General features: G+C 45.1%; 1 protein-coding gene across 2 annotated transcripts in view; it reads right to left on the bottom strand.

The window, feature by feature from the left end:
• Nucleotides 1–22,138, bottom strand: part of MASP1 (MBL associated serine protease 1) — a 58,529-nt gene that overhangs the window by 19,955 nt on the left and 16,436 nt on the right. For both annotated transcript variants that reach the window (XM_004382242.1, XM_012557258.1), the window contains 3 exons: nucleotides 6,980–7,157; nucleotides 4,064–4,195; nucleotides 1,130–1,326 (listed from right to left, as the gene is read on the bottom strand). In XM_004382242.1, the coding sequence (XP_004382299.1) occupies nucleotides 1,130–1,326; nucleotides 4,064–4,195; nucleotides 6,980–7,157 (507 nt within the window). The remainder of the gene's footprint in view (nucleotides 1–1,129; nucleotides 1,327–4,063; nucleotides 4,196–6,979; nucleotides 7,158–22,138) is intronic.

The following is a 22,138-nucleotide window of genomic DNA, read 5'->3' as shown; positions in this document are numbered from 1 at the left end:
CAGAAGCCAGGTGAGCTCACTCGGACTGCTGACCTACAGACCTGTGAGCTAATAAATGGGTGTTGTTGTCCAGCAATAGAAAATAATGGTCTATGCTTTCTGCTAGCTCAGCTGGAGTCAAGCTGCCTCTTAACGTTTTTATCCAAGTATCTAAGTTCTTCAGTTTCCTTTCAGAGGCATTCAGGCTTCTCTGCCTCTCCTATCCAAGTCCTCTTTGACATTTGCCACTGTTGCCAGACTCGCTCTTTCACAGTCTCATTTTTTGGCTCTCTTCAACCCCTTTAACTGTTCCCCTCAGCCTCATTTCTGGGCACCTCTTCCTCTGCCTAGGTCTCCCAGTCTGCTGTGCTCTTCCATCTTCTTTTCTCTCTAGGAGGTCCCACCCATTTCCATGGTTTAAACCACCACCTATTATATACCCTTGAAGGTGCCTATCTTTATCCCCGCTCAGCATCTCTCCTGAGATGAGACCCTAACATTCGGATGTGTGCTCCACTTGGATGTTTCAGCCAAGCACTCTCCAAGAATTGCTGATTTTACTTCTTACATGTCTTAAAAATATCTCCCTGCCACCCTAGTCACAGCTCTAATTCAGGCTACCCTTACATTTTACCTACGCCGTTGGAATAACCGCAAATTGAGTCACCATTGACCTATGGGCATTTCTTTCCTACACTATTTGCCTTTTAGTATCCTCCTTCCCTCAAGCAGTACTACATAACTTTAGGGCCCAGTGCAAAAGGAAAATGCAGGTCCTTTGTTAAAAAACTGTGAAGAATTTCAAGATAGTGGCAGCAGATCATTAAACCAAGCATGGGCCCTTCTGAGCAGAGTCCTGTGTAACAGCCCAAGTTGAATGCCTGTGAAGCTGGCCCTGCAGAAAATTTGACCCAGAAACTCTCCTGCTTAAACCACCCTGGTGGCCTGGAGTCCAGTTTGGGACCCAAGGAAGATCCCTAAACTGTATCTGATTAAACTGGTGGATGTTATTTCAAATAATTACTTTTTTTGGGAAACTAGCTGCTTGGCCTCCTATCCTGGGAGAGGGTAAAGGGCCCAGAATATCAATTTGCCCAAGTCAGCCAAGGTTTTCCAGCCTTTCCAGGGCAAGTGTCCATTTCAAGCTTACCTTGATGTAGTCGTAGGGGCAGAGCACCTCAGGATGGTCTTCAATATCGAAAATATCCTCAAATTGCAGGCTGACCATAAAACCCTCCTCCAGCTCGATCGTGTAGAGACATTCCGAGCTCTTGGGGTAAGGGTTGGGGAAGTCGGGGCTGGTGATAACGCCGGTCCTCTGGATAAAGAGGTTGTCACTGCACTCCACTGTGGGAAACACACCGGAGCAAAATGGCACACCACAACCACACTACAGCCACCCCTTTTTATCTGCTACTTGTTGGATCCTCCCAGTGTCCCAGGAGGTCAACAGGGAAGAAATCATTGTCCCATTTTACAGACGTGGAAACTGAAGTTCAGTGAGGGAAAATGACTTATCCAAGGTTGTACACCTAGTCATTTTCATAGTCAAGACTCAAACCCAGGCTTTCTAGTTCTCTACCCAGGGCTCTTGCCCTGTGTGATGACTCTTCTCACCAGATTTTCTGATCCTGGTGGGTGGGGAGGGGGAATAAAAGGGAGCTCAGAGATGGGAGAGTTTTGAGACAAAATGGTCAAGGGGAATGTCTGGACTTCTTTTGTCTTTCTTTTCGAAGTCTTCCTTGGCCCCTCTTCTAACACAGGCTCCCTGCCACCTATACACACTCTTACTCTTTAACTTCTGATCTTGCTTTATTTTTCTTCATAGTGCTGCCCACTCCTTGACATTATGTAATATATTAATTTTCTCACCCCCTTCGCATAGACTGTAAGTTCCATGAGCTCAGGGATTCTGCTTTGTTGCCCCACTGCGTTCACTGCTACCAAGGACCCAGTGTCCTGGGATTCCGGTCAGGCCTTAGCCCTGCTAATGCTCCTTTATTTGCCACTGAACCCATGCCCTTGAGCCACCGAGTCCTGCATCTGGAATGTCAATCGCTTCTGAACCATCATGCATCCTGCTAATTCAGAAATAAGAAAATTGATCCAGAAAGGAGAGTGTGCCTAACTTAAAGTCGCCCAGCTATGAGTTTCGGAGTAAGGTTTGGATTCAGGTCTCTTGAATTGTGATTTGTTTTCATTTCTACCCCATGCATATGGGGGCAATATCACCCTCAAGGGGGCTAAAATAGCCCAAGGGGAAAGTCTTACTCTTTGTATACATAATGCACAGATATGCAGATAGTACATAACCAGATATACAGTATATCTGTGGCATTAAAATTTTAGAGGGGACAAATAGGAAAAAAAGTTTAAAAAAGCTCATGGTGGGGGTGAAAACGAAAACAAGTCGGAGAGACCCTGCTCTGCTCTGTGTGTTCCTCTTGTTAGGTGCCATCAGGTCGGTTCCGATTCACAGTGACCCTTCGTGAAACAGAACTAAATGTTGCCTGGTCTTGCATCATCCTCACAATTGTTGCTGTTTGAGCCCCTTGTTGCAGCCACTGTGTTAATCCATCTTGTTGAGGATCTTTTTCTTTTTCACTGACCCTCTACTTTACCAAGCATGATGTCCTTCTCCAGGGACTATTCCCTCCTGATAACATGTCCAAAGTAAGTGAGACGAAGTGTTGCCATCCTCACTTCTAAGGAACATTCTGGCTGTACTTCTTCCAAGACAGATTTGTTTGTTCTTCTGGCATGGTATATTAATGGTATATTAATATTCTTGGCCAACACCATAACTCAAAGGTGTTAATTCTTGTTAGGTCTTCCTTATTCATTGTCCTGCTTTTGCATGCATGCGAGGGGATTGAAAATACTATGGCTTGAGCCAGGTGCCCCTTAGTCCTCAATGTGCTATCTTTGCTTTTTAACACGTTCAAGAGATCTCTTGCAGCAGATTTGCCCGGTGCAATACGTCGTTCTTAGCTCCCAATATACTCAGCACATAGCAGATACCCAAATATTTACTGAATGAAAACAATAGAAAATATAACCCTCTTCAAGAAAACGCCTGTGTGAGCCTGTTGTTTTTGTTTTATAGGGGTTTTATTGAGAAGCAAGCAGCAGTTTGTGAAAGACGAGAAAAAAGGAGTCTTTGTTTCCAGCCTTGCCCTCCACCAAGGATCCCTCACTTAGCTTCCAAGTGATCTTTCTAAAACACGAATTCTTTTCCCCGAGCCACACTAAGCCCCTGGCAGTTCCAAACATTCCAAGTTCTATTATGCCTCTGAACGTCTGCAGGGCCGCTTTCTGGGCCTAGGATGCCCTCCTCCTCCTTCTCCATTCACCTCCTTCAAGGGTGCCACCTCTGGGAAGCATTTGGTGATTTCCCCAGGCTGACTTACACCTGATTATGGTGTGTCCACACTTCCTTTACAGCATCTACAGCATCTACTGTTTATGTGGCTATTACCTCACCCAGCCTGGAATACCTCATGGAAAGTGTCTGAACCCTTCCATTTCTCCACTCCTGGCCCCAGCCCAGTGATTGCAGCATAGTAGGTATGTTGATGAAAGAATGAGAACAGAGCGAGGAGTGGGAACTTGCTGTCGCAATACTTGCCTCTTTACTCCCTCTTCTTTCTTTTGGACCAAGGTGCTCTCTGTGTAAGGGGAATTTAAGGAGCCGTGGAAGAGAAGTGAAAAAGGAACTGCTGTGTGAGGCATAGCTCATGGCTCAGGGAGAGAGGACTGGGGAACCCAGCTTTTCCTTTCGCCTGACCGGGCTGATAACCTATAGTAGTAGAGGGGACAGGGACATAGAGCAGAAATGCTGCCTAGGAATAAAAGATAGGCTAATCAGCCAGAGCTTCTCTCATGCTGTCCTTTGACATCCTGAGCCCAGGGTCCCGGCTAGGTGGGCATTCTAGTGTCTTCATCCATGTAGTATCTCAGGCACATCTCTATGAATTCCATTTAAGCATTGCTAAAACATATGTGTTTTTCTTTGAGCCTTCTCTAATCTGATTTGCAAGATGCGCTCCTAAGGGGAATATAGAGAATCATCCCTAGGTCCTACCTCGGCAGGTCCTGTTGTCCGTGTGAAGGAGGTAGCCAAAGCGGCAGGAGCAGTAGTAGCCACCGATGTAGTTATGGCAGTGATGGTCACAGGACAGCTCCTCATCTTCTTGCTCCATGCACTCGTCCACATCTGTTGGGCAGGTAGATGCTCTCAGTTAATTGCACATGCATAGTGATAATGAAAATAGGCAACAGTTACAGATACTGACTATGGCTGATCACTGTTTTGGGAGGTACCTAGAGTCTCTCATTTAATCTTCACATAAAGCCCAGAGGTAGCTATTATCTCCATTTTACAAATGAGGAAACTAGATCTCACAGAGGTTAGGCAACTTAACCAAGATCACAGAGATGCAGGTTCAGACCCAAGCAACCTGATTTTGGTGGTGCCACTAGGCCCTAACAGTTGTAATAACAGCCATGTGCTATCAGGTACTGTCACTATCCACATTATATAGATGATGAAACTGAGATATAGAGGTATTAAATAACTTACTCAAAGTCCCCCAGATAGATCATAAGTGGCAGTGTTAGGATTCAAATCCAGGTAGGCTTACTCCAGAGCCTGGGTTCTTAACTACTACTCCATGCTGCCTCTCTCTTTATTTCTAAGTCCCTAATGTGTGCCAGTCCTGTCCTAGGCACTGGAAATATAAAGATAAAAAGGTGTATCTTCTCAACTCAATTAAAAAAAATGAACAAAACTTCTGAACACATATTTCTCAAAAGAAGATATACAAATGAGCAATAAGTGCATGACAAGATGCTCAAAATCATTAGTCATCAGAAATTTGCAAACTAAAACCACAATGAGGTAACACTACAGACCCACCAGAAAGGCTAAAATTTAAAAAATTGACAACACTAAATGTTGTTTTAGAGCAACCAGAACTATCACACACTGGTGGAGGGATGGAAATGGCACAAACATTTTGGAAAAGGTCTGACAATTTCTTATAAAACTAAATATATACCTACCCTAGGACCCAGTACTCCACTTTCATCACATCATGACTCAGTTCTACATATCTTTCAAGATCTGGATCAACTTCAAGATCTAACTTACCCACAGCCATGTAGTAGGCATCTAATAGAAATTAAAACATAAGTTCACAAAAAGACTCATACAAGAAGGTTTATAACAGCTTTGTTCACGATAGCCAAAAGATGGCTAGAGCACAGGTGTCCATCAATGGGAGAATGGATAAATACATTGTAGTATAGTAATACAATGTAAATTTACTTTGCCAGGAAAAGGAGTGAACTACTAATGCATATAAAGACACAGATGAATATAAAAAAAAATACGTTGAGTAAAAGAAGTCTTACTCCCAATATATATTCTCCATGTGTTCATTTATATGAAGCTAGAAGAGGACCAACTAACCTATAGTGGAAAAAAATCAGGAGAGTGGTTGCCTCTAAGGAGGATGGGAGTGTGGATTGACTGGGAAAGGACATAAGGGAACTTTCTGGACTAATGGTAAAATTCAACGTTTCGTTAAGGGTTTGGTAAACAAATATTAAACTCTAGCTAATGATATGCATGCTGAAGCACTTAGAAAGTGTACTGATGTCTGCAATTTATTTTGAAATGCATCCTAAAAAGGCTTATTGATGGATAACCAAACTAACCCATTGCCTTCGAGTCAATTCCAACTCATAGCGATGCTATAGGACAGAGGAGAAGTGTCCCATAGAGTTTCCAAGGAGCTGTTGGTGGATTTGAACTGCCAACCTTTTTTTGGTTAGCAGATGAGTTCTTAAATACTGTATCACCAGGGCTCCATCGATGGATGGATAGAAAAATGGACACATATGGGATAATTCAAATGCAGTAAAAAATAAATGCTGGAATCTATGTGGTGAGTATTAAGGTGTTCACTGTAAAATCTTTCCATTTTACTATATGTTTGACACTTTTCATACTGTTGGGAGAAAGGGATGCAGTTCCTGCCCTTGAGGGGTTTACAGTTGAGGAAGGAGGACACTGAGGAATGACCACCATTTGCATTTCATGTCAGAAGTTATAAGCACATTCACTGGCATTATTTTACATTTGACCCTCCAACAACCTTGTGAGGAAGGTAGAACCTATGGGATTGTTCCTATGTCACAGAAAAAGGAATCAAGTCTCAGACCAGGTAAGTGACTGGCCCAAGGTCACACAGCAAGTCACTGCGGAAGCCCTCCCTTGGATTCTTTTGCTAGCCCTACATCTCCTCCACAGTAGCACACTGCCTCTCAAATACTGCTCAGAAATAAGTCCATCACAAGCTAGATAAGAATGGTAGTGGGAGGGAGGGAGAAGACTGTCCCTCTGTTGGAGAGGGAGGAACCAATTCCAGGTAAAGGACAGAATGCAGAGCAGTGGTGGACTTGGATCTTGATCTCGAAGGATACGTACAACTGAGTCGTGATGTGATGAAAGTGAGTGCCAAAGAGACTTTCAGACATGGGAAACAGAATCTTCAAGGACAGGAGGTTGGGATGCTCAGAGCAAATGTGGGGAGTAAAGAGTATTTCAGTCTGGCTAGAAAGTAGTGGAAGTAGTGTTTGTGAAGAGGGGTACTGAGAGCTAAACTGGCAAAGAGGCTGAGGCCAGACTGTGGAGGGCTTTGAGTGACAGGTGAAGAAGCATGGAGCTTGGAACTGGAAGGGTGGAGTCTGGGGGGAGAGGGCTGGGGAGGGGATTGAGTGGAGAAAGAATGATAAAGAATCTCATAGGCAACAGCCTTCTTACAGTGCTCCTCACTGGATGAAGAAAGGGCGGGGAGGGGGTAGCAAAAGTAGGGAGAGAAGGGTGAGAGGGAAGGGAAAGAAATAAAAAGGAAGAGGAGGAGAGAACGCAAGACAGTTTCAATCTTTAGAGAGAGAGGGAGTCCTAGGATTAAGGCACTCAATTCTAACTTACCCATAGCCATGTAGTGGGCATCAAAGCCTGTGAATCGTTCCTCATTGGAGAAATCTGACCTGAAAGTGATGGACATGAAGGAGCCAGGGGAGAGGACTGCTTCTTGGCCAGGGGTCTGCTCTGTGTCCGTGGTCTCCCTGCCACAGAAGTTCGCCAACACCTGATCTTCAGTTTCTACCTTTGGAGTCAAAGGAAATGAAACAAGATAAGCAGGTTCCCAAGGGTGCTTCTCTGCTGGTCTCCAGGAGGGAAAAGGGTGGTGGCTGCTCTTGAGAACAGGCAGCCTGGGAGACCCAAGGGAAGGGGATTAAGGGTCCTGGGATTTGAAAGACACATTACAGGTTAAGTCAATGTAGCCCTCGGTCACTGTTGCATTTATTTTGTTTACTTCCATCAGAAGTAGCTTGAACCAGACATAATGGTCTGACAGAGACTGGAGGAACCCCTGAAACTATGGCCCCTGGACGCTCTGTTAAACCAGAATTGAAACCAGTCCTGAAGCCTACTCTTCAGACAAAAATAAGACAGGACTATAAAACAAAAAATAATACATGTGAGGAATGTGCTTCTTAGTTCAATCAGATACATGAGATCAAATGGGCAGCTCCTGTCCAGAGGTAGGATGAGAAGGCAGGAAAGGACAAGAACTGGTCGAATGGACGTGGTGAACCAGAAGAGGAAAGAGAAAGTGCGCTCTCACATTGTGGGGATTGCAACTAATGTCACTGAACAATATGTGCATAAATTTTTGTATGAGAAATTAACTTGAGCCGTAAACTTTCACCTAAAGCACACACACACAGAAAAGTAGCTTGACATTTGTCATTCCTGCTGACAACTAAATGGTTTATTTATTGAAAATAATTCAATGTTAAAATCAAAAAGAAGTTAGATAGCTTTATAGATGGGTTCCATATGCAATAGCAACTTACCACATTTCCAAATGCAAGAAACTATATTCACAACGTAAACCCTTCATTGAGCATCCGGTGTGTGCCCAGCACTGAGCAAAGCAACCGTGATGAGAGAGGAGTAAGACACTCCTTTTCACGGGGAGGCAGTGTTCAGGTTGAGGAAAACAGACACAGACAGAGTGTCATAGTGTGACAAGTACTTTAACTCACTGTGAATGCATGCTAAAGACTCCCATTAGAATGTAAGGTTCAGGAGGGCAGGGCTTTGTTTTTCTTACAGATGTGTCTTCAGTGTATAGAACAGGGCTTGATACATATTAAAAAGAAAAAAAAGAAAAAAAAAACCTTGCCATTGAGTCGATTCTGACTTATACTGACCCTATAGGACAGAATAGATCTGCCCCATAGGGTTTCCAAGGAGCAGCTGGTGTATTCCAACCGCTGACCTTTTGGTCAGCAGCTGAGCTCTTAACCACTGGGCCACCAGGGCTCCTGACACACAGTAGGCACCCCATAAATATTTGTTATTAAGGACTAAAAGTGCAAGGCATTCTGAGATGATGGTTGACCTTGAATGCCACAATGCCATGACAAGAACCCCATTGCTGTCAAGTCCATTCTAACTCATAGCGACCCTCTGGGACAGAGTAGAACTGCCCCATAGGGTTTCCAAAGAGCAGCTGGTGGATTTGAACTGCAAACCTTTTGGTTAGCAGCAGAGCTCTCAACCATTGTGCCACCAGGGCTCCTCACGACAAGAAATGATTCTTAATTCTGTGGGTACAAGGAAGACATTGAAAGTTTTCGAATAGGGAAGTCATGTAACCAGTTAGCCTAAGTAACACAGATACTACTGAATCATTCAGAAATTGTGTGTGTGTGTGCACGCACGTGTATGTGTTAAGACACACACAAAATTGCTTATTTGCTAAAATAATTCCCTGCTTTGAAAGAGCCAGAGGCCCTGTATAAATTCAGAAACCCAAGCAAAGGTCCTAAATTGGTCACCGAGAGCTGATTTTATGTGGGTTGGGTTTGGGAAGCACAGTGTGGTAGCTGGCTGAATTATTTGTTTGACTATGAATACCTGGTCTACCCACTGCTCGATCATCTTACGCCTACCCCAATTCCTTCAGGCTTGTGTTTGTGTTTGCCACCTCTGGACAGCCGCTTTCATCAAGATGCATGAGCAAATCTCTTACCAAGAATGATTTCTGCTGCCTTTCAAAGTTATTAAAGCAGAATTCTCAAAGGCTGCCTATCTCTAGGAGCTTCTAGCAGAATCATTGTTCATTAGCTTAGTATGTCAAAAGTATCTTGGCATTTGACACTTTTATTCTGGAACTAATGGTTTATTTATTTAAAGTAAGTGGGAGTTTGAAAGAAAAACAATTTGCCCTGGCAACAAAACACAAAGACAATTAATCACTAACTTTGGGAATTAAAGTGTAAACAGAAGATGAAATCATGACTTTGTTATTTATTCCTCTTGGCTGCCGATACCAGCTGAACTCACACCATCCTTATTATTGTAGAATGTGCCTTCCTGCACACAGCTGAAATGCCCCTTCTTTGAACATCTCGGATGGTATGTTATTTTGGTTAACTGAGTTTTCCAGGCAGCCTAGGTTTACTTACTAACAATTAATAATAATAATAAGAAAAGAAAACACTTTAGATGTAATGGTTTTCAAAAGTAATTTATGGAAACCCTTGCTTTCTTAAGTGAAACTTACTGCCCTTTCTTGCTGATCCAGAGACATCATTATGAATGCCAATCATCATGATAGTATGTTAAAGTGATAATCTCAGGATATTCAGTTGTGTTGTGTTGCTTGTCCTGCATTAAATGTCCCCAGTCTAAAATGCCTTTGGAATTCTTACGTCTTCTTTATGGAGTGTTCTTTTTCCTCTCTAGTTATCAGCTTCTTAGTTGCACTTTTGTTTGCTTATTTCTAATATGTTATGGAATAGAAACCAGTTAAACTGCTCTTGTTAGGGCTCAATAAAATTAAGACTAGATTTAGAGCGAGGACTTGGAGGAGACATTCTTCTTTAAGTAGCTGCATGAACTGCAGGGCACCATCTTTGTGACCTCTGCTTTGGAGTGATGTAGAGTATAGGTGTGGCAGATGGAGGACCTGGGTTCTATTCTTGGCTCCACCATAAACTGCTATATAACTGTACCCTATCTAGCTCTCAGAGCCCTGGTGGTGCAGTCGTTAAGAGCTTGGCTGCTAACCAAAATGTCAGTAGTTCGAATCTACCAGCCGCTCGTTGGAAACCCTATGGGGAAGTTCTACTCCGTCCTATAGGGTCACTATGAGTTGGAATCAACTTGACAACGATAGGTTTTTTGGATGTAGCTCTCAGTTACCTGCCTGCAAAACAGGGGTTTGAACTAGCTGAGCTCTAGTTTCCCTTCTAATTCTGACATACTAGTACAGTATTAGTCTCTGGAGTCAACAAGCCAACGTGACGGAAATCAAACAACATATTGCATTGGGCAAATCTGCTGCAAAAGATCTCTTTAAAGTGTTAAAAAGCAAAGATGTCACTTTGAGGACTAAGGTGCACCTGACCCAAGCCACTGTATTTTCAGTTGCCTCGTATGCATGCAAAAGCTGGACAATGAATAAAGAAGACTGAAGAAGAATTGATGCCTTTGAATTATGGTGTTGGCGAAGAATACTGAATATACCATGGACTTCCAGAAGAATGAACAAATCTGTCTTGGAAGAAGCACAGCCAGAATGTTCCTTAGAAGCACGGATGGCAAGACTTCGTCTCACATACCTTGGACATGTTATCAGGAGGGACCAGCCCCTGGAGAAGGAAATCATGCTTGGTAAAGTAGAGGGTCAGCAAAAAGAGGAAGACCCTCAACGTGATGGATTGACACAGTGGCTGCAACAATGGGCTCAAGCATAACAGCGATGGTGAGGATGGCACAGGAGCAGGCAGTGTTTCATTCTGTTGTACAGGGGGTTGTTATGAGTTGGAACCAGCTCAATGGCAGCTAACGACAACAGTATACTAACAACAGATCATCATAATCCTGTGTTAAATAAATCAACTATAAGATGGTGTCATGGATTGAACTATGTCTCCCCAAGAATGTGTGTATTAATTTGGCTGGGTCATGATTCCCAGCATTGTATGATTGTGTACCATTTTGCCATCTGATGTGATTTCCCTATGTGTTGTAAATCCTATCACTATGATGAAATGAGATGGATTAGTGGTAGTTATATTGATGAGGTCTACAAGATTAGGTAGTGTCTTAAGCCGATCTCTTTTGAGAGAAGCAAGCAGACACATGGGAACCTAATACCACCAAGAAAGCAGTGCCGGGAGCAGAGTGTGTCCTTTGGACTTGAGGTTCCTGTGCAGAGAAGCTCCCAGACCAAGGGAAGACTGCAGTCAAGGACCTTCCTCCAGAGTCGACAGAGAGAGAAATCCTTCCCATGGAGCTGATGCCCTGAATTTGGACTTGTAGCCCACTAGACTGTGAGAGAATAAATTTCTCTTTGTTAAAGCCATCCACTTGTGGTATTTCTGTTACAGCAGCAGTAGATGACTAAGACAGATGGTGAACAGGAGTTTCAACAGACAATAGATTAATGCCAGCTGATGAATGAACGCTAACTTGTTTGTGGTATAGAACAATGTAATACAGAATCAACTATGAATGAATCGTCATGCCTTTAGCATTAACAGTTTCAACCACAGCAACCTCCTTCCTGTAACTTCTCCATGGCCTCTTGGGTTCTATAGTGCCTGTACCAAGAATACTTTCAAGTGAAACCCACCAGAGATCATTTGGATTAAGGGAGAGATCCCATGAGGGTCTGTGATAAATAACCTCCTTCCTTGTAACTTCTGGGCTGAAGAACTATTTCATGATGGCCATTAAAATGTCATCAGCTGCAGAGCTGTACTCCTCCAGAGACCAGGTAAACATGCCCCAGGTGAGACCATGGGAAAATCGGAGCCCTATATACTTTCAGGAGCAGGGAAGAGAAAGCCAGTAGCTTGGATCCCTGGGAATTCAGCCTGCAGCCCAGAATAGAATCCTGGAATATTAGAGAGACCTTAAGAGCTATTTTAATCCTTCTCCTTCTAGAGAAAACTGAGGTCCAGAGAGGGGAAGTGATCTGCCCAAGGACAGAAAGATAACCACGAACGTCCTCTGATATCAGCTTTGCTTGTGGAACTATTCTGACCCTGGGGAAAGGGACCCATCAACCCAGAGAGTACATGACAAAAGCCACAGACCCTCAGTCAAACAATTTTTCTAGCTCAAGGACCTCTTGAAACCTTATCTTGTGTGAATGGACAGTCTCTCAGAGAGGATGTGGCTCAGTGACAGCTCCAGCCATAACCTAAACAGATGGGCCACTGGCCCTGGTTAACATCTGCAGCCCCTGCTGTGGATTGTCAATTTCTACGAAGATCATTTACCTCTGAATACAGCGAGTGATTAAGCTCTGGCTTCTGTTGGACTGTCCCATCTCTGGGGTCATCGTGCCAACATGATGGAGGGAAAGGCCCTATCAAACGTAGACACTATATTCGTAATGACAGAGACCCAAGCGGCGGGCAATCACAGGCTCTTCATTTTTCTATTTCTTATTGCAGACAACCATGTTCCTTTAGGCTTTTGTTATTTAGGGTGCCAACATTTTGATGCATGGCCTCATTGTTTTTCTTTCCACTCAATTCAACAAGTATTTATCTACAAAGTTGCTATGTGGACTATAATGCAGGGGATGCCAAGAATTACTTACTTGTTGCTTCAGCTTAATAAACAAGTCCCCTGCCTCAGGGAAATTGAGATTTAGGAGGAGACTTAGACAAGTACTCAAACGTGTATGTGTCAGGGTGTGTAACTGCAATGAAAGACAGGCAGCCCCAGGGGATTAAAGAAGGGAAAAAGTATATCCAGCTGAAGGGAATCCGAAAACATTTAGCAGAATGGAATGCCCTTTGAGCTGCAGACTGAAAGGTGAATAGGACTTAGGTAGGTGGACATCATGGGTAGAGGGCTGGGAGGTTGTAGGGAGGCCATCCAGACAGAGGGAATAGCCAAGGCCTGTTATACTCATTCAGGAGTCCCTGAGTAGTGCAAATGGTTAACGCACTCGGCTGCTAACGGAAAGGTTGGAGGTTCAAGTCCACCCAGATGCTCCTCAGAAGAAAGGCCTGGTGATCTACTTCTGAAAAATCAGCCATTGAAAACTCTATGGAGCACTGTTCTACTCTGACACACACGGGGTTGCCGTGAGTCAGAGAGGACTTGGCGGCAACTGGTTTCCTGGTTCGGGGTACTCAAGGTCTCGCCATCTCCCCAGGGTTTAGGAAAGAGGCTCTGTTGAGGACTCAGAGCTGAGGGAAGAGCTCTAAGGAGAAGTTGGAGTCTTTGTTTTCCATGCATTTTTCTGACTCAGCAGAAACAGCACAAACCTGCTGGCAAAATCGGAGTAGGGCAGGAGGAAGCTGGTCAGGTTTCTGTGGGAGGACAGCTAACATTGCTCCCCACTTGTCCGTTGAGTCATCACATCAGAGTTTCCAAAGTGCATTGACAACCAATAGCTGCTCATCTGTTCCTCTGAGCAATGCATGGAGAAGGAAGATTTTTCCTCGTTTTTTTGGATGAGGAAACCGAAGCCCAGATAGTTTAAATGAACTGAGCAAGGTCATACACTACCAAGTGGTAGATGCAGGTCGGTAATTGCAGCATCCCAATCCCCTAAACCAGTACTCCTTTAAGACATGAGGCAAACCAGCAAAAGTGAGATTCAAAGAAGTCAAGTAACTCGCTCAAAGTCACATGGCCAGTTAACTGCAGAACTAAGACCAGGACCCAGATATACCAGTATTTCCCATACAGTGTTTTTATTTGTTATTTGTTAATCAGAGTAAAGACCTCCTAACAGAGCTGGGTAAGCCCCTAATACGGTATGGTGTACGTGCAAATGCTAGAACGCCGTAAAAAAATACGGGAGCCTGAGAAACAGCAGGCAGGTCCTAGGGAGCCCAAGAATTCCACTGCTGCCAGGAAGGATTGCACATTTGCGGGATGGTCTCCAGGCAGCATGAGCCTGGGGAGAAGAAAGCGCTGGCCGGGAGGGGGCTCTGCCTTAGGCATGGGAAGCAAGCATCCCGCAGGTGGGAAACTGGCAGTGCCCACCGTCCCAGGGGGAGAGGCTGGGGGTGGTGGGCGAGGAGAGGCTGGGAATCCTGGCTGGCTAGGAGGGTCAGGGCAGGATTTACACTCTCTTTGGCCTGTGAATGGCTCAGACGCCCCCACCCCACCCCTTCTGGGACTTCAGAGCTGGACTCATTCGCATGCAAATCCCCTCAGCAGCTCCGAGGCTGGGCCCCAAACAGTTCCCAAGGACAGGAAAAGACAAAGGGTCATTGTGCTCTTCTGTAGCCCAGACAAGCTGGCTCAAGGTATGCTGCAGTCAGGACTGGAGTGAAGGCCTGATTAGACAAGTGCTGAGCTGGGAGAAGGGCCCTGCGTGGTGCAGATGGTGAGCACACTTGGCTGCTAACCGAAAGCTTGGAGGTTCGAATCCACCCAGAGGCACTTTGGAAAAAGGCTGAGGATCTCCTTCCAAAAAATCAGCATTGAAAACCCTATAGAGAACACGGGGGTTGGAATCAACTCCATGACAAAGGGTTGGATTTGGAGCTGGGAGAAGGGACTTGTCTCCGCCTCAGTCACTGGGGGAGTTTTCAGGAATCTGTGAGCTGGTGCCCAGGAGCCTGCCTCTTCCCGGCCCAAATTCCCATCCTCAAATCTTGCCTTCAAGAGTACTGGACTAGGAACCCAGGGACCTAGGTTCTAGTTATTGCTCTGCCGCTCTCTCGTGTGCTGTGTATCACTTTAACGTCTCCAGGCAGCGGTGGGCTGCAGTCGGCATATACCAGCCGGCAAGAGCAAATGGTCAAATTCTGGGGAATTTTGCAACCCTGTTAAACACAGCCATCATTAAAAATTAAGTTTCCAAAACTTACAATTAATCAGTTATATTAAAAAAAATCAGATTAAAACGCATACCTTTCTAGTTATGTTAATGTTTTACTATTATCTGTGCTCTTGAGGCTGTTAATGTCTATTACTTCTGTGTGGTGAATGGTGGGCTGCTGTGCATCTTTCCCCAGCTCTGTGTTCAGTGACATCAGCTTGGTAGCTTGAAATTGGCCATGGCGGGAGTATTTACAGCTGCAAGTCGGGACCCCTTAACCCGCACCCGGATGATTAAGCATTTACAAGCACATTACTCTCCCCAGGCCTCAATTTTCATAAACCTAAAAGGAGGACATTAATACTGTCTCTAAAGAGTCATCAGAATCCCTGGGCGGTGCAGAAGATTAACACACGCTCGACTGCTAACTGAAACTTTGGAGGTTTGAGTTCACAGAGGTGCCTTGGAAGAAAGGCCTGGTGATCTACTTATGAAAAATCAACCTTTGAAAACCTTATGGAGTTAGACATATCCAGACTCCCTAAGGAACTGAATTGCTGGGCAGAGGGCTGTGGGGACCACAGTCTCGGGGAACATCTAGCTCAATTGGCATAAAAGTTTATAAAGAAAATGTTCTACATTCTGCTTTGGTGAGTAGCATCTGGGGTCTTAAAAGCCTGTGAGCAGCCATCTAAGATACTCCACTGGTCTCACCCCTTCGGGAGCAAGGGAGAATGAAGAGAACAGGATACAAGGAAAAGATTAGTCTAAAGGACTAACGGACCACAGCTACCACGGCCTCCACCAGACTGAGTTCACTACAGCTAGATGATGCCTGGTTACCGCCACTGACTGCTCTGACCGGGATCACAACAGAGGGTCCTGGACAGAGCTGGAGAAGGATGTAGAACAGAATTCTAACTCACAAAAAAAAAGACCAGATTCACTGGCCTGACAGACTGGAGAAACCCCGAGAGTATGGCCCCCGGACACCCTCTTAGCTTAGTAATGAAGTCACTCCCGATGTTCAGCCTTCAGCCACAGATTAGACAGCCCCATAAAACAAGACGAGAGTAATGGGGCACAACAGCCCAGGACAAGGACTAGCAGGCAAGAGGGGACAGGAAAGCCGGTAATAGGGAACCCAAGGTCGAGCAGGGAGAGTGCTGACATGTCATGGGGTTGTTAACCAATGTCGTAAAACAATATGTTTACTAACTGTTTAGTGAGAAACTAGTTTGTTCTGTAAGCTTTCGTCTAAAGTACAATAAAAAAAAAGAAAACCTATGGAGCACAGTTTCACTCTGACACACTTGGGGTCTCCATGAGTCAGAGTTGACTTGATGGCAACTGGTTAGAGTCAGGAGTCAAATGAGACCTTGGGTATGAAGGCAGCTTGCAGACTCTGTGCCGGCTTATCGGCACTGAGCAGGGACTCTATTTCCCTGCCCCCTGGTACTCTGGCCCCTCCCTCCTTGCTCCTCACCTGTACCTGTCAGCCTTCATCTCCCATTTCGATCGCTCCTGCTTGGCTCAGTGATGACGCCATCCTAGCTGTTCATCAAGCACACTTTCCCCCCTTGACGGCCTTTGCATTGGCTGTTCCCTCTGGTTGGAACGCTTTTCCCACAGAAAGCTACATGGCTAGCTTCATCTTCTTCAAGTCTCTGCTCAGATGTAACCTTCTTAATAAGGCCTACCCTGACAACCGTATTCAAAATCATAATCCCTACCCTCACCCCAAGGAGCCCTGGTGGCACAATGATTAAGTGCTCGGCTGCTACCCAAAAGGTTGGTGCTTTGAACGCACCTGCAGGAAAAAGACCTGACGATCTGCTCCCATAAACATTACAGCCTAGAAAACCCTTTGGGGCAGTTCTGCTCTGTCTCACTGGGTTGCTGTGAGTTGGATTCAACTCAAGGACACCTAACAATAACAACACTCCCACCCAAGGGTCTATGGGTGGTGCAAAAGGTTACCACGCTCAACTGCTAACTAAAAGGTTGGCGGTTGGAGTCCACCCAGAGGTGCCTCAGAAGAAAGGCCTGGCCATCTACTTCCAAAAAAATCAGCCACTGAAATGCCTGTGGAGCATAGTTCTATTCTGACACATGTGAGGTTGCTTTGAGTCCTAGTTGACTCAATGGGCAACTAGCTTTTTGGATCCACTTTACCCTGCTGTATGTCATTTCTTCGCCTGCCATCTTATCACTTACCCTATAATTTACTTAAGGGTTACATTTAGTGGTTGTTGTCTGTTTTCCCCAGCGCATTGTAAGCGTCGTGACCACGGGGATTTTTGTCTTCTTAATTACTGCTGTATTCCGAGCTCTTGCAAATAGCAGGCGCTCAATGAATATTTGTGGACTGAATGAATAAGTGAATACCTTTCCCACACTGCCTTTTATCTCTACGAGCATACCAGAGTAACAGCTTGGTGCCTTTCCTTGAATCCAAGCTCCGATTTTGGCATTCAGACTAAGGGCGCACCCAAGGGCAGCCTGTGGACACACACACACGTCAGTGTGGACACACACACACACTTCAGTGTGCACACCACATGCGCCGCCGCCCCGCTACACTCCCACCTCACACCCTGGCATTCTCTGCCCAGCCCGGGGAGCTTCCTTCTGTTTTCCATCACCCCAGAGCCTGTGCTGTTTGCATTTCCTGCATAAAATAAACTTTTGTCACACTTTTCTGAAGCTCATTTTCACCTCCCAATTCTTCTGAGTCAGCAAGAAGAGGTGTTTGGGACCCCCCATGTCTCTGGAGTGGAAGAATCCTGCTGGGGACTACAAGTGAAATCCATGAAAATATTTATTCATTTCTCATTTCCTTCTGGGCCCAGGCCCTTCTTCCTCCTCCCAGTCCCTGGAGCAAGCTCTGTTGGCTCTCAGAGAATGAGCAGAGCTGCTTTCGGTGTTGGGGTCAGCTGTAGCCTGAAGGTTGAGGGCATGTTGTAAGTAAACACAGAGGCTGCCCAGAAATTAGGAGTGTGAGGAGCCAGTCCTGGAGGGGAAAGAGGGCTTGGGAGGGCTTATCTCCTAATTACCCAGCAGGATGCAGTCTGACCCAGCGTGGCCTGCGGGCAGGAGAACTGGACTGGGAATGGTAGACCATCAGAACCGGAAGGGTTCGGAGAGGCCAGCTAGTCCAGCTCCCTCACTGGGCAGCTGGGGAAACTGAGGCCCACGGTGGGGCGGTAACTTGCCCAGGGTCTCAGAAGTAATAGGTGGCTGATTTCTATTCCAGAGCCCTTTCCTTTTCTCGGACCGCCAGGAGACACATGCCTCTTCCTGTCCTGCCCCAGCACTGCGCCTGCTGCTGGGGAGAAGGCACACATGGACTCTGCACTCAGGAGGTTGATGGTCTAGTGGGAACGACCCTGAGTTCACCATTTAGAACTTGCGCACCACAAACACATAAATCGACCACTTTCCCATCCTTCATAGCTCAGACTCCAGTTCCTCTTATTTTTGCAAGATATTTTTCCTCACCAAGTGGAGATAAAAGACAAAATTCTTTAACAAAATCGAGACAATGCAGGAAGCCTCAGAGACCTTCAAGGACCTTCCCTTTTACTAAAGTTTCCTAAATTACCCCAACAGGGAAAGCGTTGACTTAGGAATGATGTGTGATCAGGAAGCATACCAAGGTTCCCCTCAGCACAGAGCCTGTGCTAAGAAGGGCCCCATGGAGAGATAGAACCATGACTTGGGAGAAAGAAGACCTGGGTTTGATATCTGGCTTTGCTGTAGAGAATTGTATAAATCCATTTAAGCTCTTTGTGCCTGTTATGGATTGAATTATATCCCCCTAAAAACATGTGTATCAATTTGGCTGGGCCATGATTCCCAGTATTGTGTGGTTGTCCTCCATTTTGTGATTGTAATTTTATGTTAAAGAGGATTAGGGTGGGATTGTAACATCCTTACCAAGATCACATCCCTGATCCAATGTAAAGGAGTTTCCCTGGGGTGCGGCCTGTACCACCTTTTATCTTATAAGAGATAAAAGGAAAGGGAAGCAAGCAGAGAGTTGAGGACCTCATACCACCAAGAAAGACGCAGCGGGAGCAGAGCATGTCCTTTGGACCCGGGGTTCCTGTGTGGAGAAGCTCCCAGACAAGGGGAAGACTGATGACAAGGAACTTCCTCTGGAGCCGACACAGAGACAAAGCCTTCCCCTGGAGCCGGTGCTCTGAATTCAGACTTCTAGCCTACTGGACTGTGAGAAAATAAATTACTCTTTGTTAAAGCCATCCACTTGTGGTATTTCTGTTACGGCAGCACTAGATGACTAAGACAGTGTCTCCGTTTTTTTTTTTTTTTCCTGTAAATTAGGCATAATAACCCCTGCCCTTCATATTCCATGAGAAGTCAATGAGGTATTAGATTAGAAACTGCTGTAGAATTTGTGTTCCTACAAGGTAAATGCACTGCAGAAATAAATAATTGTCTTATTTGGACAATCCTTTCAAAGCATTTTTCCATCAACTGCCTGATAAAACAGATGGACATGAATGAGGTCATACAGCTAGTTAGTGGTAGAGTTAGGGTACCAGTTACCAGCTACTGTGGAGCTGATTCTAACTCATGGTGACCTCATGTATGTCAGAGAATACCTGTGCTCCTTAGGGTTTCAGTCTCTGATTTTTATGAAGCACATTAACCATTTGAACCACCCAGGGACTCCAGGTAGATGAGAAAAATGACATTGTTTGAGGGTCTGGTGATACCAGGCAGGCACTTTGTTAAGCCTACTGTCACCATCATGACCACTGTAATTGTAGTATTTATCAAGCTAATTATATATGTGTTGGGCCTTGTACTTAATCATTATATGCTTGAGATAGGCATTGTTATTATTATCTTCATTTTACAGATGGAGAAAGGGAACCTTAGCAAGGCTGAGCAACTGCTTCAGTAAAAGGTGGGTGCAGGACTTGACCCCAGGTCTGACTGGCTCTAAAGCCTGGCCCCTAACCACTCACCCTACTGCTTTTTGCAGTATTGATTCCACTTACACCCATCATTTTGTTTAAACTCTTCCACAACTTAGGAGAAAGGTATTTTATCATTATGAACTTTATTTCACTGCTAACAAAACCAATTCTTAGGCAGGTTGGGAAGCTTAGCCATGGTCTCTCATTAAGATGGTGGCAGGGACAGAATCCAACCCTCACTGTTGGGTGCTTTCCACCACCGTCTTCTCTTCTTGTCTCCATGCTCTTTTCACACCTACTCTATGGCCCTTAGCCCCGTCTCAGAATCTGGACCAGCACGTCTAACTGTACTCCAAATTCCATGCACTTCAACAAATTCTGTATCTTCCTAAATCTACTCCTTTTCCTCATGTTCCTGATCTTCGTTTCTGAGAAAGTAGCCACCATCATGTCATAACCTAGGATTGAAACCTGGGATTTCTCCTTCTCCTTCTCCCATATTCAGCCAGTTCCTGTGGAGTCCACCTCCACATATCTCCATCGAGGCCTCCATAGCTCTTTGAGATATAGAAGAGAGTAGCGAGCAGAGACACATGGGAACCTCATACCACCAAGAAAGCAGTGCTGGGAGCAGAGTGCATCCTTTGGACCTGAGGTTCCTGTGCAGAGAAGCTCCCAGACCAAGGGAGGAAGACTGATGACATGGACTTTCCTCCAGAGCCGATAGAGAAAGCGTTCCCCTGGAGCTGATGCCCTGAATTTGGACTTGTAGCCTACTGGACTGTGAGAGAATAAATTTCTCTTTGTAAAGCCATCCACTTGTGGTATTTCTGTTGGAGCAGCACTAGATGACTAAGACACCACGCAGGAAGACGACAGAGTCACCAGATTTTCTGATTCTCTAAGGAAATTTGGAAATGTGGATTTTTGAGTGAGTTCAGAAATTTTATAACATTGACATTAATTCCTCCCTCCTCCCCCCTAAACACAGAGTGAGCCAATATTAGGCAGCCCAACAAAATACATTTGCAGAATTAATTCAACCTACAGACCACTTATTTGTGAGCTTGGCTTCACATATTAAAACCCAAATTTACCAAGCATCTTCTTAGTTTATCCCCCAGGTCATTTTTGTAGGCTTTTCGCTTGTATCTCCTTAAAACATGCCAATCTGTCTATTCTCCATTCTGCATCATTCTCATCCTTTACAGCCTCCATTCCTTTATGGTAGCTCTGCTGTAACATCCTGCTTAGGGAACTGCACTGCTGAGTTCCTATATACCCCACAAGACGTAGCTCAGATATCAGCTCTTCCAGAAGCCTTTTCTAGCCAACCAGCAATGACCACTCCCAAACTTACCTCCTGCCTCATACCACTTGTGTTACTTAATCTGGCTCTAATTTACTTATGATGCACTTGTCTCATCACACACTGTCAAACAGTGAATTTTTTGAGGGTGACAATTGTGTTACTCTCCTTTGCAGGCCCAGTCTTTTGTACAGTGTCTAGTTCATGACAGATCTTCAGTAGGATTCTTGGGCTTCATTCCATAGACAATGGGGAGCCATTGAAAGAATTTGAGGGTGACACAATCAAAGCAATGGTTTAAGAAGATCCCACTGGATGCATGTAGAGGGTGGACTGGATAGGGGAAGACTGGTGGCTGGTAGGCTGGGTGAGAGGAATAACAATTGGAACTAGCGGGCTAACAGCGGAAAGGATGGAAGAAATGTTGAATGCATCAGGAATATAGGATTAATAGGAGTACAGTGGAGTTGCATCATATGAGCCTTTAACAGATGTCAACTATATGCACTTAACGAGAGAAATCAAGAAGAGAGAGAGAATAAAAAAGGAATGCAGGTGATATTTGCTTCCTTTTCCAGTGAGTAGATGCCATGATGTGAGCTTGAAAATGGGATGTGCGAGTCTGCTGTTCTTTTGGCAGTTCTGGTTCCTAAATACTTCCTTCAGTAACAATAGCTCCATGATTCCTTTATAAGCAAGTTGACCACTTCATCTGGTGCTCAACCAAAGAAACTGTAATTTGTTCAATTTTGTGGGGGGGTGGGTGGAAGGGTCTCTTCTGGACTTACTGAAAGACTGTTGTTGCTAGGTGCCGTTGAGTTGGTTCCGACTCGTAGAGACTCTACGTACAACAGAACGAAACACTGCCCGCTCCTGCGCCATCCTCACAATCGTTGTCATGCTTGAGCACACGGTTGCACCACTACGTCAATCTATCTTGCTGAGGGTCTTCCGCTTTTTCGCTGACCCTCTAATTACCAAGCATGATGTCCTTCTCCAGGGACTGATCC

This window comes from Trichechus manatus, unplaced genomic scaffold, assembly GCF_000243295.1.
Source record: "Trichechus manatus latirostris isolate Lorelei unplaced genomic scaffold, TriManLat1.0 scaffold00092, whole genome shotgun sequence".
NCBI lineage: Eukaryota > Metazoa > Chordata > Mammalia > Sirenia > Trichechidae > Trichechus > Trichechus manatus.
This window is presented reverse-complemented; position numbering and strand designations above follow the sequence as displayed.